Here is a 16,171-nt window from a genome sequence, read left to right as displayed (position 1 = left end):
CTGGAGGTTGTTGCCTCTGACAGATCACGAAAGACACGCGGAGAAGGCCAGATCCCACAAGTGAAGATTGCAGTGTGTTTCAAGGATGCCAGCAACCCTCCCGGGTGAACAGCAGAGTCAGAGAGGTGAGATCAAGCCTGTGGTACTCGGGGACATCATTTAGGGGTCACCAGGGGTCACAACTGCGACCCCTGAGTTCTCCCTTGCTAGCCTTAAAAAAATGTTTACAAAAAAGATGTCTTTTTTTATGCCTGCTCCTGGGCTGTGGCCAGCACCATATGGCTCTTTGCTTCTGGAGTGGCTGGCTCTCTTGTTCAGGCCTCTTAAAAAAATAAAAAAAACAGGTGTTCCACAAGTCTAACACTTTCAGCAGTGACCCTAAATAAGAAAAAAATAGGAATACCAAATAATGTGTTTTTCTGGAATTCTATACAATAATTGCTAGACTCATAAAAGGTTTATTTCAGGCACACTTCAAGGGGTGAGTCACTGAATTAGTCTGTTCTTAAACAACTCAACTCAGTCTTTCATCCTTCTGAGGTCGATAAATGAGTAGCAACACAGGTTGGGTGATATTTTATGTATATTTTTTCTATATCCTCTGACCAACCTCTCTCCATCCCTCTGACCACTCCTCTCTCCTGCAGCGATCACTCCCTCCTCTGCTCTCATCTCTCCCGCTCTTACCCCCAAGCCAAGCCTACCCCAACACTGCCACCCACCTTCTTAGACATCCGGCCCATGAAGCATGTGTCATTTGAGGCTTTTTCTGCCACTTTCTCCCCCCCTCCGGCTGTCTCACATCCTGACAAAGCCCTGTCTCTGCTCTACTCTACTCTTCAATTTCTGATACTCTTGATGTGCTTGCCCATGTCCTGTCACGAGGATCCGTTTAAAGTCCAAAGCCAAGTGCAATTCCTGGTAGGACTCTGACCTTGCTACGCTTAAAACTAAGTGTAGGGCGGCTGAGAGGAAATGGAGGGCTTCCTGTTCATCCTCTGACAAACTGGCCTGTTGCCTGCTACAAAGGCAATACCAACTCTCTGTCCTCACCAAGAAGAGGGTCCGCATTCAAGCTTGTGTCTCTGCGGCATCTAACAACTCGGACAAACTCTTTAAAATCTGCAAGGAGCTGGCCAACCCTGCTGCAGTCTCTATCCCTCCTGTTGCCTCCCAGGCTCTTTGCAATGCCCTTGCCTCTCACTTCATTTCAAAAGCCCAGGACATCCAGTCTACCCTCTCCACCCCACCTCTTCTCTCCCGTCTCTTTCTGTGCTTGCTGACCCTCCTTTAGCCACCCCCCACCATACTTCTCGTCCTTTCCTCTTTTCTCCCCTGACAAGGTTGTTAGGCAAGTCCAATCTATGAAAGCCTTGTCAAAACAGGTTCATTCCTGTTCCTCTAAAACCATTAAGGACCACATTGACACCCTCCCTCTGGCCTTTGATGATTTTTGCAACCACTACTTTGCCTCAGGATCCTTCTCCTCCCCTCTGAAGCACTCCCTTGTGCCTCCTCTTCTCAAGATACCCACAGCAGATCCTTCTTGTCCAGCTAACTATTGCCCAATTTCCATTACTACCCTTTCTGGGCAAACTCCTGGAAAAGTTGGCCATCTCTCAGTTTAACCTTCATTCCAATTCTGTTGGCTGTCTCCATGACCACCAGTCTGGCTTCAGAGCTGCCAGAAGCATGGAAACTGCTCTCCTGAACATCCATGAAGATCTGTTCTCCAACCTTGACTCTAACATTCCCTCTGTCTTCATCCTCCTCAATCTCTCTTCTGCCTTCGACACGGTCAACCATACCATCCTGCTCAACCATGTCTGTGAAAACCTGGGTATCACTGATCAGGCTCTGGCCCGGCTGACCTCTTTCCTCTCTAATCGACCCTCCCAGGTCCAACTTGGGTCATTCCTATCATCTATCTTCCTCTCTACCGGTGATGTTCCCCAAGAGTCTAACGTCTCACCCTGGCTTTTCAAGCAATACCTGGCAACTCTCGCCCACTGCATTGCCATTTTCTGCTCAAATTTCCAGTGCTACGCTGACACATCTCATATTCAGGCTGCCCTCGGCCACCTCCTCTCCCTCTCTCACCTCCGATTGCGTAACTGCCATTCAAGATTGGTGTGCCGCCAATGATCTTTGTCTGAATGTCAGCAAGACGGAGATTCACCTCATCGGCACACCTTCACCATGCTTTCCCCTCACTCTCTGGCCAGCTTCACTTGGCCCTCCTCCTACCCCGACCTTGGGGTCATCTTTGACTCCACCCTTTCCTTCTCCGCCCACATCTCTGAGGTCTCTAAAAAGTCAAACTTCCTACTGCACACCTCCTCAGAGGTACTCTGCCTTTCCTCTCCTTCCCCCAGAAGCTCATGGTATCCCAAGCTCTGGTTCTCTCTATGTTGGACTATTGTAACAGCCTCTTTCTAAATCTACCTGCCTCAACACTCCGCCCTCTACAACTAATCCAGAAATGGACTGCGAGACTTGTCCTTGGCCTCAGGCCCTGGGATCGTATCTCTCCAGCTCTGAAATCTCTCCATTGGCTCCCAGTGGATGCAAGGATTACATTCAAAACCCTCTGCATTGTCCACAAGGCTTTCGAGGGCCTGGGTCCAAAATACCTTCACCTATCCCTCTGCAAATACCTCCCCTCTCGAGCTCTTCGCTCCTCTACCTCCAACTCCCTCAAGGTCAGTTGTTTTTCAAAGAAACAATCTGGGGGTAGATCTCAGTTTTCGGCTGGGGCCTCCCTCTGGAACAGCCTCCGAGTCACTCTAAAACTTGAGGAGAACTATCTCCGGTTCCCGAAGCACCTCAAGACCTTCCTCTTTTTTTCTTCTGCCTTCGCTCCCCCTCTCCCCTGCTGATCTGTTCTCTCTTGGCACTGTGCACCTGGGCACCCTCTGTCCTCTGGGCCTTGGTACCTGCTCACCCTGCCACCGTTCCGCACTGCCTCGAGGCCACCACTTGCACTCGGGTCTGTATCTGTACCCATACAGCCCCCCCCCCCTTTTTCTTCCTGCACTTATCAACCTACCCTGTCTGCTGCCTTAAACCTAGCACTTACAAATTGCTGGCTGCACTACTGCTGTTTGTTGCCTTTATTATTTATTTATTATTTATCTGTTTCTCCTCTGCTTCGCACTTTCCATTTCTCCCCCCTTCCATGCACTTTTCCCCTCCCCTTCTCCCATGCACTTGCGCATTCTCAATGTCACTGGGCCTAGTAAGATCGCCGTTTTGTTCTCCCCTGTTCCCCTCCCTTGCCTTGTCGCGCTCTGAAACACTTGTGTATGAGCGCGATAGAAATAAAATATCAATATCAACATATAAAGCACTTAACTGTAAGTGCTATATAATAACACATCATTATCTTTGGCCATGGATGTCTGCTTACATTCACAGTAATTTGGTGATATGGGCCTATACACACTGATCTTAATGATAGATATGATGATCCATTCTTGAATGAAATGTATAGCACATAGTGATATCATAACCATATTTTTCGTAGTGTACTTAGGAACAATGCTATGTGATGCCAGTTCATGTTTTGCAAGGGGCGAAAGGTCACGTTTCATCGCTCCCGCAATAACACTTGGGGGTGAGGTCAAATGACATCACTTCCTGTGATGTCATGAGAGGTCAAGTTTTGTGTGACTTCCCCTACCCCTGGCATTTTGGTGAAATGATGTCCCTGGTGGTACTAACCTTAACTCGAAAATTGGAAAACGCAAAACATGAAAGAAGTGCACACAGTCGGTAAGTTGGCAAGCGACCTTAGAGACCAGTGTGTTAAAATGAATGAAGTAGCAAAATCCTATCACAAGTAAAGGCTGCATGCACATGGGTGAGACGTGAAGAAAGGCAGACCGGTGAATGAACTTTTAAGTGAAATACAGCTGCAAGATTTGCGATACCGAGTAATGGAGTGGTCCGGTGAAAAATAGTAACCCATTAGAAAGTCGCTGTAAAAGGTGCAGTGTTAAAAACAAGAGAGGAAACAAATAGCAAGAGTAAAAGTAAATAGTGAACACTGAGTCTGAGTGGTCCTGCAGTGGTCAGTAAGAAAAACCATGCACATTCGAAAGGCTTCGACAGCTGAATGTGTCCGAGCCCAACTGAGAGAGCCCCCTTGCAACTTTGTTTTAACTGTATCATAAGAGGTCTGAGCCCGGCAGAGGGGGACCTTTGTGAACATTTTGGTTGAAACATTATTTTTAAAGTTAGAGAAAGGAACTTTGAGCATGGAAGGCCACGTGGGCTTCAATCCACGGTTATGAACTGTGTACTGTGTTGAAAGCTGAGCCAGAGTGCGTCATCCTGCCTACAAGGATCACCTTGCTCCGTGAAGCCTAATGTGGGGAGGAGAGGTGGTTCAGCCACATTATCGATTGAACACTGGCTTTTCCTTTTATATACATTTTCTCCTTTTTACACAAGAGATAGGGCAGGCATTAGGTTTTGTTAACATTGGCCATTTTGATTTGACAGACCCCACTATGACTGTTTTGTTTATCGTTTGATGGTCGAGACTACTCTTAGTTATAGGAAAGAATAGGAGTTTCTCTAACCGCAACATTTTCAATAAAGGTTTTACATATTATATCCATTGTGTCAGTGTCAATACTTGTGATACCATACCTTCCCTACACCTGCCTGTTATATATCGAGAAATAAAATGCAGCACTGGTAAAGCTTTAGTATCAAGAAGCCACATAAGGAACTGTCAGGTTTGAAGGCCAAATGGGAAAGGGATGTGGGCGCCATACTTCCTGAGGACTGGATGACTGCACTAATGTTCCCCAGAGAGGTGGCTATCTCCTCCAGGTTCAGGTTAATACAACTGAAGATACTGCACAGAATTTATTACCAGAGGGTAGCACTATTCAACTGGGGGAAAACCACTGACCCGCACTGCTTGAGATGTAAAAAGGAGGAAGGCTCCTACTATCACATACTGTGGGAATGTGCCGTCATCCAACAATACTGGCAGCAATGCTGCAGCGAACTGTCAAGGGTAATGGGCAAAAGAATTCACATGAGCCCCAAACAACTACTGCTGGGAATAGAAGAGGATATCGAGCTAACACGTTATGAAAAAGAGTTTTTATCTACCACCTCTGCAAAACTGAAAAGGAATATAGTGCAACTCTGGGACTCTGCAACAGCACCGACTTATGAGCAATGGATGACAGATGTGGATATTTGTATTGCAATGGAAAAAAGAGTATATACAGCCCGGGGATGTCCTGAGAAAGCTCAGAAAATATGGCAAAAATGGGAAGATGCACACTGAACAGTAACCTGTATGGACAGACTGTGCTAAAACCCAAGGACTCGTAAGGGAACCAGTTTGCGCAATATTAATGTGGTTAAATATCCGGTCATACTAAGCTCCTCTGCATGTGGAACAAGGTGTGGAACTACGAATGGGCGGGAAAGGGAAGTATTGGTTACCCCGTTGATCGGGGCTGTATGTTTTCTTTGTGTTAACAAAAAACAATAAAATGTTATATTAAAAAAAAGAAAAGAAGCCACATAAGGCGGCATGTGTGCTCTGCTAGTGAGACATGAGTCATATATGAAGCACTGATCCACATTCCCTGATTCATGGAGCAGAGGCCACATTCAGACAGGGGCGGGGGGCGCGGACGAATCCAGGAAGGACGTGGCGCATGTTAGTTGGCTTTGGAGCATCAGTAACTAATATTTAAAGGAGCGGATGCGTAAACGCCAGTGGGAATGGGGAAGCAGTGATGAATTCTGGATTCAGCCAAGTGATGCTCATGGCTCTGTGCCATTGCAGTGGAGAGCGCCTTCAGAGAAGAAAGCTCTGTATCCCAGACCGTAACCTGCTAGGGAGACAGCCTTGTAGATCTCACTAAGCACGGAAGAGCCTATGAAGGCAGACTGGGAAAAAAGAACAAAGGAAACACAATATATTCTTAAAACACAATCTCTTTCTTATGAATATCATCATTAATGGTTGAAGAACTCCTGGCACTTAATTTTGATGATAAGAAATGGAAGGCATTTTAGAGTGTAATGAAAAATATATAACCCAGTCCCAAAAAATAAATATAGGATTGTTTTGTGCAAAAACACCCAAGCTTCATCACGACAATTAAATAAGACCATGAATCTGCCAATGCATAACGTATTCCAGTGATAGAAAGTAAGCCCTTATTTTGAGTACACACCTGTGCATTCGCCTCCAGATAGTTGTACAGCACATAGACCGATATGGTGAGGTCTCCAGTGTTGAAGGGGTAGGAGCGGTTCCATCCCTGAGGTCCGAACTTGCGCCTTTCCGCCACCACCGCATGGAAGTAGCACAGGGAAAACAAGATGCTCTTAAACTCAGTTTCCCGGGCGCACATTTCAAGGGTGTCCTGGGGAGAGAAATACATGTACACAATGAGATACCCATTGCAGCAAGGAGCGCAAATAAAGACATTCAGGGATCCGGTTCCATGAGCCGTCCTCTGCAGAGGAACGTTCTTCAGTATCTTGTTCACATTTCACTTTAGCTCAGGAATAGGGATTGCACTGCTAGGACTATCAATAATAAAGGTTTGCCAGGTTCCTTCCACTTCTAAGCATTGTAATGCTACATGGTTTTATTGTTATCCAATGTGACGTAGTTTATATATATATGGTATCTAGCAGCCTGTAATATATGTATAGAAGTTTTGAAATAATGCTCTTATTACAGAATAGTTGTGACATCCCAAATGACCTGTAATAAGAAAATGACATCACAAATGCTTTGCAATCAGTTATCATGGTTCAGTTGTGACGTCACAATGCCTGGTGCTTGAGCCAGCGAGGGTCAGATTTCCAGCTGTCCCTGCAGCAGATAATTAAAGCCGTTTAAAGCTCTGCAAGTTCATTGCCTGTCAAATAATTTAATGTAACACTTTACAGCAATGAATTGCCAAGGAACTGTTTATGATAGAATGTTTACTTTGTGCACTGCTGAAGCGTAACACATGTGAGCAAGGAGCTGCATGCTAGTATTACTTATCTAAAAGTACAAAATGAACGGTTTTTTAAATGTTTGAACTATTTTTCTTCAACATATTCAAACCTGCATATTAGCTTTTTAGATCCAAACTGTTTTTACATTGATTATATGGACCAGCAAATGGAAGGTATTTTACATTAGATTAAGCAAGAGGCCGGTGTTAAAGGGGATGACAATGTGTGGCCCTGTATTATAAGTAATAAAATACCCCCTACCTTATGTAAAAAGGACATTGCAAGTCATTGAGGAATTCTGTGAACTTTTAAAGGAACTTGGCCTTCGGCATCGTTCCCCTATTTGGTCACAGAACTACTCATGACTTGCAATATCCTTATCTCTTGGAAGGGTGAAGGGTTTACTCTGCCCTGTTCGGATTTGAACTTGTGACCGAAGATTGCTCACGGATCTCTGAAACAACTGCTTAACAAACTGAATTATCTTAAAGGCGTGCATAATCGTGGAAAATACAAACGTAGAGAGATCATGAAAACAAATATGTTTTTTAGGGTGGTAATTCTGTAAAGAAAGGTGAATGCACCTAACCAAATACCTAGGACTGCTAGACATAGTCTAACTTTATCACCATGCCATGTGAATAACGAGACCATGTGTGGTCCGGCGTGGTATCTGGCTCACCAGAGATGACCTTGACCAGCATCATTAGCCTGCATAAGCCATTGCAGAAGGTGGCCATTGCTCAAAATATGATCCCAACGCCTTCCCCAAAGAAGCAGTGTGGAACTTCTAGGTCATGGAAACTGGGGCTTAGGAGTATTGCACATCTCAGGCTCATGAGACTGATGCCCACTGTCCACCTCCCATCTCCTTTGGGCCTTCCTGAGACTCAAGGAAGAGCGCAGCTGGCAATTGAAGTGAGCCATTGTATACGAGCAACAGAGAGAATCAGTTTCAGCTGAAAGGGTATGGCTAGAAAACAGTGGAGTAAGTTTGCTGAAAATGTTGGGGGTGGGGGGAGACAGGACATCTAAATGAAAGCGGCACCTGTCAAATGACTGGGACAAAATGGTGCGTCAAAAATGTTGGAGGGGACAAACCCACTTGTACCCCCTAAAATTACGCTGATGCTGGAAAAGAACTTGTTTAGAGTCGTCCAGAAAAAAGAGTGCAACCTTGATCATCAACAGTCTAAAGTCTTTTTTTACCCAAATGCCCACCCTTGAGAATGCTACTCAAAGCAACAGTACTGGAGTAGGGCTGAGGGATAAAAAGCGCTTTGAAGAATCGACAATTTTGGTGGAGCATTTACGTACTGTTCCACCTTACGGCACTCATTTTGTGTTTGTCCCCAATGTTAAAAGCAAGCTGTACCAGAAATGCCACCCATTTTTAACATCTGACAAATTTAAATGATGTATGTTTTACTTCATGCACTATTGCTACAAAATCTTCATGCATGTAATACAGCATGAAGATTTTCAAATCTGCATGGGATTTACTCCAATATTTACCGCCACCCAAAGAAAAATGTAAACACTGAGCTTTGAAAGTCTCTTGTTTTTTAGCTGGTGGTATGCACTAGCATACACCCCCTTTTATCTTATGGGACAAACATGTGTTGGGGGACCACAACTGGGGGAGGAACATTTGGTATCTCAGATGCCCGCCTACTCGGCACCTTTGCAAGGTAATGGCCAGATAGGTAATGTACAACTACATTAGAGCTCAATTGTATTCATATTAATCGGAACTGAATTGTCTTGGAGCGCATACGTAAAGGAGGGAATGTACATTCGACAAAATCAGCACAAAGTGGGGTTGCTGTGCACATCCCAAACAGCAAAGAGAGCCAACAGATTTCATCCTCTGGGAAGGAATAAGGAAGTCATTAAAGTTTTCAGCTGGGCAGTGAAAAAAGTGACTTCTTGATTGTGGCCAATTAACCGGTTTGAAGTAAAAAAAAAACATAGTGTGAAGATCTTCCTGCGTACAAACTGCGCAACTTTATTTGGGTTGTGTCTGTAGAGGTTGCTCCAGTAAGGCAATGGCAAGGTCGTTCAGGATAGCCCCAAAACACAAAGGGGTGTCATTGTAATATTTAATCTGCTTCCCAGCCATACAAGCGGCAAAGCAGTCTGATGTTTACCAGTATCTAAGGAAACACGGTCCTAGGAACAATCACTCTAGCAATGCGCTGTGTAACCACACAAACCTGTTCTGAGGAATATGTGGTCGAGAGAAAAGAGAAAACAATATCAGCTGTAATCCTTGGTGAAATTAATTTTCCCAAAAGTGAATTGGGCGGATTTAAGCTAAATGTACTTTGCTGTACACTGTGAGTCACTCCATTTCTCCAACAACTATTTGAAAAGGATGAGATTACTAAAGAGAAAAATAATGGTTAGAAAAATAAATTTATTGATATTAAAAAAATACATTTGTGACAAAAATGGATCTCTGCATAACAAAAGTCAATAGTGTTGTTGCAAAATTGAATTGCTGCATTAAAAGAAGGGATTGGAAAATCTCAATCCAGGCGCAAAATAAACTGCAGGAAAAAAAGCAAATGTACAGGATCTTCTAACCTTGCTCCAGAGGAGAAGAGACACTTTTGCTCTTTGGTCCAGCCCTAAGGGCGAGATGGAGTCAGTTCAGAGTTACACGAACTGTTGGCAGAGGGTGAAAGGGGAGGAAGAGGAAGTGCAGCTATTCCAGCCCCCTGAGTCCCAATGTGGCCTGCATGGCCGAATATTCTTAGGGATAGTGTAATATTGCACGTTGCCCTGCAAGCTGAATTTACAGAGCAAAGGCATCTGGGTTAGTCCGTGAGGAATAGGGAAATAGCCATTTACTCTTGCTTACCTGGTACAGAGCAGGGTGGGGGCGGGGGCGTAGGGGGCGACGGGCATTTTTCATTCTGCAAGGACAGGGTTATGTCTATACTGCACATCGCTGCTATTTGCATGGTCTCCATTCATGTTTAAAGCAAATCCACCAAGAGGGGCACACTGGGAAATGGTCGATAGACTCAGCTGGAACACCTCTCAATGTTTAACATATGGTTTACAGATCTCTGTGATTTGTTCCAGATCACGAGGGTAAGAGGCCAGCAGTATTTTCATCAGTGTGATCGCTACTCATAGCCCTAATCCTTCTTTGATGGGATGTTCATGAGAAGAGGGTACCATTTTGGTGTCATGGTTACATATTTGAAAGGACATGGTATTATTTATGTTTTCATGTGTTATTTCTTAAGCAGCACACATCACTTGCCATCTGGTTAGGTCATCGAAAGATTGGAACGGAAATGAGAGCGGGCGGGAGGGGGATTTATAAAATGTCCTCCAGTTCCAGATGCAAAGAAGGCTTGGCACAGGATGATTTTCAGAATGTTTTTGTTACAGTGTAAGCGTTGGACTCCATTGGGTCCATGCCACTCTATCGACTCTACCCGAGTCCTACCTAATATTAACAAAGACAGGGTTATTTCACCTAATTTATGGATCCTAGATTCTCAGATGGCTTGAGGTGGTGGGATAAAAGGTGGAAATAGATGAGGCCCAGGACACACTTTATGTTTTCGTCACTGCCCTAAAGTGAGTCGCTTGCTCGAATGGCAGCGAGAACAGACACGTCAGAGCAGGAGTAACAGACACAGACACATGTGTTTGTACCATCCAACACATGCGGCTTGGCAAGAAGAGCGTGACCAAAATGATGAAAGAATGTTTGGCACCGGCAGAAAGGCTGGAGCTACATGAAACAATTGTACAAGGTGTATTTATTGTGCAGGGAGCATGATTCCCAATGCAATAAAGGGTGCACCACTCTGATCAGGGTGTCAGGACAGCATGCACACTGTAAAGAGACATAGTGGATTTGGTGTTTGTCTAGCATAGATGGTGGAGCAAGTAGTGGGAAGTGTACACTAATGGATGCTAGGGTGTATGGCAAGCACTAAAATTAAGTCAATCAGGTAGAGGCATTATAACATATAACATTGATATGCACTGCACCACCTTGCATAGGAGTTTAAAACCTGTCGGATTTATTTCATGTGTTATAAAAGCAGAGAATGGGTGGTTTCATGGTGTGTAATACAATGGGGAAAGACTGGAATATATCATGTATTTATGTGTGATGATGTGAGTGTAGGGAAAGTGGAAGGCAAAAGAGGCAAAAGAGGTCCAGATTCAGTGGATCCTGGGCAGGCGGTTGGTAGACATTGATGGGATGAGCTGGAGAAAGGTATGTGTAATAGCTCAGGAGAATTCCTACTTTACAACAAAGGCATTGCTGGCATGCAACCTCGAGGCAGCGCGCACGCCATGCCCACGAGTCATAGCGCCACATGAGGCAAGAGGGGTAAGTTGGGCCTTCCACCACTGCCTTGGTGTGGTGTTGCTGCTGATATGCCGGGCTGCCTGAGTAGATCTCCTCTCCTTGCTCTGTGCTGGTTGGTGTTTCCTCTCCACCTCCTATGTGTGTTTTGCGGGGTGTCTGGTTCCCTGCTGGCCATCTCCCGCCTGCGACCACTCGAGACTGGAGGTTCGATTTTGGAGATTTCTGCTGCCCGGACCAGGACACTGCTTCGGGGTTTGGAGTGCCAAATCAATGCTGTGCTGCACTCCATTGTGTGCTATTTTGCCATCTGTATTGGTTCCGCTGGCGGATTGCTTGGTTGCGGACTGTTTGTGGCAGCCTTGCTGATTCTTGGCCTTGTCGGTGATGGGGAGAGCAATGAATAAGGTACCCATTTTCTTTGTGACTTTGTTGGAGCCATGCTGGAGCTATGCACTGAGATTCCAACTTAAACTTGTGCATTTTTTAATGCTGCCTTTGAAGCAGACTCTTCTTGTTCCACTACTTGCAGTTTTTGGACATTTATTTTTATTTATTTATACATTCCTTAGTTCATAGAACTTTACACGTATATATGTTACTACACACATACTCATTCTTAAAATTCATTCAAAAACTTTCAAAATCATCAAATCATAATGTTACAAAGCTAAATATACATTCATAAAACATTGACATACACAAACATACTACAACAAAAGCCTCCTAATACCTCTAAAAGCTTAGAATTTGTCAAAGGCTTCATCGATACAATACAATACCTAATAAATACATATATATATGTATATATTGATATTACATGGACGCGGTAGCGTCCATGTAGTTATGGTAAAGTTGTTGTTTCCATAGGACGAGCATTTTTTGGGTGGCTTATAACTTCGCTCCCTCTGGACGGATCCTCACCAAACTTTGCAAAAAAGGTATATGGCCCACTCTGAATGTTTTTGCAAAGTTTGGAGAGGTTTGGTCTGGGGGGGCAAAGTTATAGGGGGGGTCCCAAAACTTTTATTTTTTCCCATAGACATAATGGGAAAAAACTTTGCGCATGCCTACAGCCCAAACCGCTGGACGGATGCACACCAAATTTGCAGCAGGAGCGGGGGCTTGGTACCGAAAGCGTGCTTTTGCAAATTTGGTGTAAATCCGTCCAGTAGTTTTTTTTAAAATGTCCAAAATGTAAGGCAAAAAAGTTAGTGACATCTCTGTTCGCGCCGCGGACGGACTTCCCGGTTCGCTCCCCGGACAGTGCCCTGATTGACCGAGCAGCTTGCGTGATGTCCGTGGACATGCGACGTGTTCGCTGATTAGACGGCGTGGTGTGTGAAGAGTGTCAGATTTTCTGTGGCGCCCGCCATCTTGCATTCGCAGACGACCGCGGACAGCGCGGTGAAACTTGAATTAAAAATTGTATTTAGTGGAGTGTGTTGGTGTGTAAGAGTGTTTGGGGAGGGTGGGGGAGTATGAGATAGGTTCAATGTTCTGTTTTTTTTATGTGCTAGACGCTTTTGTTGTGTTCGATTTGTCTGCGGACAACACGGCTGTTCTGAAATTTTCTATATAAACTAAATGGTGGGGTGTTTCGAGGGCAGAGTATGTGTCCGTTTTGTTCGTAAGCAAGCTAAAATTGAGCTAAGAACACTTCCGGTGTCCTTAAATGTTGGTACATAAACAAAATGGGGGTGTCCTGAGGATGCTGTCCGTATTGTATTCTGGCAAGTTGAATGTGTTCTAAGAACACTCACGGTGCTGAAATGTTTGCAATTAAACAAAATGGGGGTGTTCTGAGAACGCTGTTCGTATTGTTCGTTGTCAGGTTGAAAGTGTTCTAAGAACCCTCCCTATGTCCGCTGACATTACAATTTCCTATGGGCCTTACCCGACTTTTTGTCCACTAAACAAACGATAAATCAGGCTGCTGTGCGCCGAAATTATGTGATAATCCTATCACTTGCCCCATTGACCTGGCTGACCTGTTTTTGCGACACTAAATCATATCTCCCGCCCCTAAGCCTGACATTATCAAAGCATTCATATTCCCCGTCTCTCTCCATGATGTTACAGGGTGTGTAGCCAAATGCGCCCAGTCGTCTCCAGTCCTACGCGACTTTACACAGAACCCGGAAAACAACACACATCTTACAACACAGCGCGCCACAATTCAGAATATGAAACTGTGATTTAAAAGCAAACAGCAAGATTGTACATTTCGTAAAGTACATTTATTTGACATCAAATGTTTAGAGAATATTCGGCGATTTGCATTTGTCTTTGCTGTCGATCCGCAAAAGTTCATCTTGACTCACGCGCTGTTCCTTTGCGCTACACAGGGTGTTGGTTTATGATAAAAGAAGCACTATGGTCGCACTGATAATCGGAAGGCTGTTCCAACAACGAGGCATTATTGATTATAAAATACTAGCATATTAAAAATGGCAGTACACGTTTAAGAAGCGACAACAGAACAACTTAATCATTGTGGGGTTTATTTAAATACTAGTGCATTTGCATGTGAATGTATGCATATGGATGTAATGAGTTTGCATCTGTGCATTCGCGACTTTCATTACAATAAAGGGGTGAGCTCAATGAGAGGCTATAACAACCATGCCCTCGGCAATCACCCATCATGCACCTGGAGAATTATGCAAATTAGGTTATGACGTCATTTAGCTACTTTTATGACGGCCAATAGCTACTTTTCTTACTAAGGAGTTGCCAACACTGCTCCTACACGACTTCATACAGAATCCGGAAAACACAGATCATCTCACAACACAGCGCGCCAAAATTCGGAATATGAAACTGTGATTTAAAAGCAAAAAGCAAGATTGTACATTTCATAAAGTACATTTATTTAACATCAAATGTTTAGAGAATATTCAGTGATTTGCATTTGTCTTTGCTGTCAATTTGCAAAAGTTCATCTTGAGTCACGCGCTGTTCCTTTGCGTTACACAGGGTGTTGGTTTATGATAAAAGAAGGACTGTGGTCGTACTGATAATTGAAAGGCTGTTTCAACAACGAGGCATTAGACCACCATAACGGTTGGTATGTTGCTTCTAGCCGCTAGTACCGCGTAAGGGCATATTGGTCCTTGGCGATTGTCCCATAAAATGGTGAGGGTCATGAAGTTGTTTACTTGGAGCTGCACCTGGCAGTTAAAAAATGCGTCGGCCGGGGTCTGAAAATCGTGGCATTGACAGTAGGGAAGGATGTATCTGTTTTAAAAACATAAATTAGTCTGACGAGCCGATCTTCATTAAAAATATTCATTTTGTTTATTAGGGCGTGAAACTATTTGCTAGCGAGAAAAGTGCAACGGAGTATGTTAACTTATTCCCACTAACCCACCCTCTCTCCTCTGCTTTTTCAGAGCCTCCTGAGTGCCAGCGGACCACTTCGGCGGTGATAGTGCGCGCTACAAAACAATATGCCACATTGAACGAACAAGTACAACTTAACCAGGCTTTAACGCCACGCTATTGTTATTATATTCCGGTATAAAATAATTTAAAGGGTTACTTACATTATATTGGCATTTTCCATTGTCTACGTGTAATGCAGTCCCTAAATACAACTCCGCCTGTGCCAACGATCTTTCTCATAGTGATATAATATATAAAAGCGGTTTCGTTTCAGAAATTTCATCCTTATCGTCTCTTACGTTTTTGCACCCCTCCTTCAAAAGAAGTCTTTTGGCACGATCCCTGTCTGTCAAGGTCAAAAAACAATAGAACCTTATAGTGCGAGTCGTGGGCCACTCCGGCCCGCGAGCAAAAAATGGAAGCAGCTGACCTTCACTGTGAACGAGCATAAATTCTTACTTTGCAACATTCTGTGTAAAGCCATCCCTGAGAAATTGCTTTTTACACTCCATCTTTGTATATTGTCTGAGTGCTAATGAAAACAGTTTGTTAAAGGGAGTTTATGGTTAACTTGCGCTACAAACAACCTATGAAATTCAGTAAAAAAAAATTTGTTAACGGGACGTTTTGGTTAAGTTGCGCTAATAAAAACCTATGAAATTCAATGAAAAAACTTTGTTAAAAGGGACGTTATGGTTAAGTAGCGCTACTAAAAACCTATCAAATTCAGTAAAAAAACTTTGTTGAAGGGACGTTATGGTTCAAAGTAAAATCGAAAAACCCCTGAAATTCGGCAGTTATGGTAAGATAAGCAACCATAACTCGCGCCACCGTGCACTGCTAACACTAACACCCAGGACATCAAAGATTAAATCACAAATTCCTGGTCTAATATTGCATCATAACTATGGACCAGGTGCCCTAAAAGGATCATGTATAACAGGCCCAATTCCGGTCATTCTGTGAAAATATGCCTTGCAGTTTCTTTATTCCCAGGATTCCTGCAGATCCTGCCTATATTTGCCATCCTCATGCAGCTTCAATCGTCCACCCAATGCGGCAAGTACCAGGAGCTGATTTATCCGGATCATTCACCAATTGTACCATCACATTACTGATTGTAAAGCTCTTAGGAGTAGGTGCTATCGAAGTAAAAAAAACAAACGAAACAAAGTTGATGGGGGACCGCTCATTTCAGAACCCAACTCTGTAAATGATCGCCCCAGGACTGCGGACAGAGCATTTATGCCACCCTGAAGGTGGAAGGCTGTTTGCAAGAGAAGAGGAAAGGGAGATCGAGTCCAACAAGAAATCTAAACTGTGGCCTCGCCTCAGTAAGGTCAACCTCCGAAGGGCTGATCTCATATGAAGAGAGGGAGAGGAGTTGTATGAAGGGATCTTTTTATTAGACCTTTGGCAGCTTATTACTCACAGACACGGATT

General features: G+C 44.0%; 1 protein-coding gene across 2 annotated transcripts in view; it reads right to left on the bottom strand.

The window, feature by feature from the left end:
- The window catches only part of DNAH9 (dynein axonemal heavy chain 9), a 1,527,051-nt gene that overhangs the window by 216,925 nt on the left and 1,293,955 nt on the right, over positions 1-16,171 (bottom strand). For both annotated transcript variants that reach the window (XM_069654516.1, XM_069654515.1), the window contains exon 64: positions 6,216-6,407. In XM_069654516.1, the coding sequence (XP_069510617.1) occupies positions 6,216-6,407 (192 nt within the window). The remainder of the gene's footprint in view (positions 1-6,215; positions 6,408-16,171) is intronic.

Source organism: Ambystoma mexicanum, chromosome 3q, assembly GCF_040938575.1.
Source record: "Ambystoma mexicanum isolate Mex_15411 chromosome 3q, UKY_AmexF1_1, whole genome shotgun sequence".
Taxonomy (NCBI): Eukaryota; Metazoa; Chordata; class Amphibia; order Caudata; family Ambystomatidae; genus Ambystoma; species Ambystoma mexicanum.
Note: the sequence above shows the minus strand (reverse complement) of the source record. Positions and strands in the feature narration are given on the sequence as shown.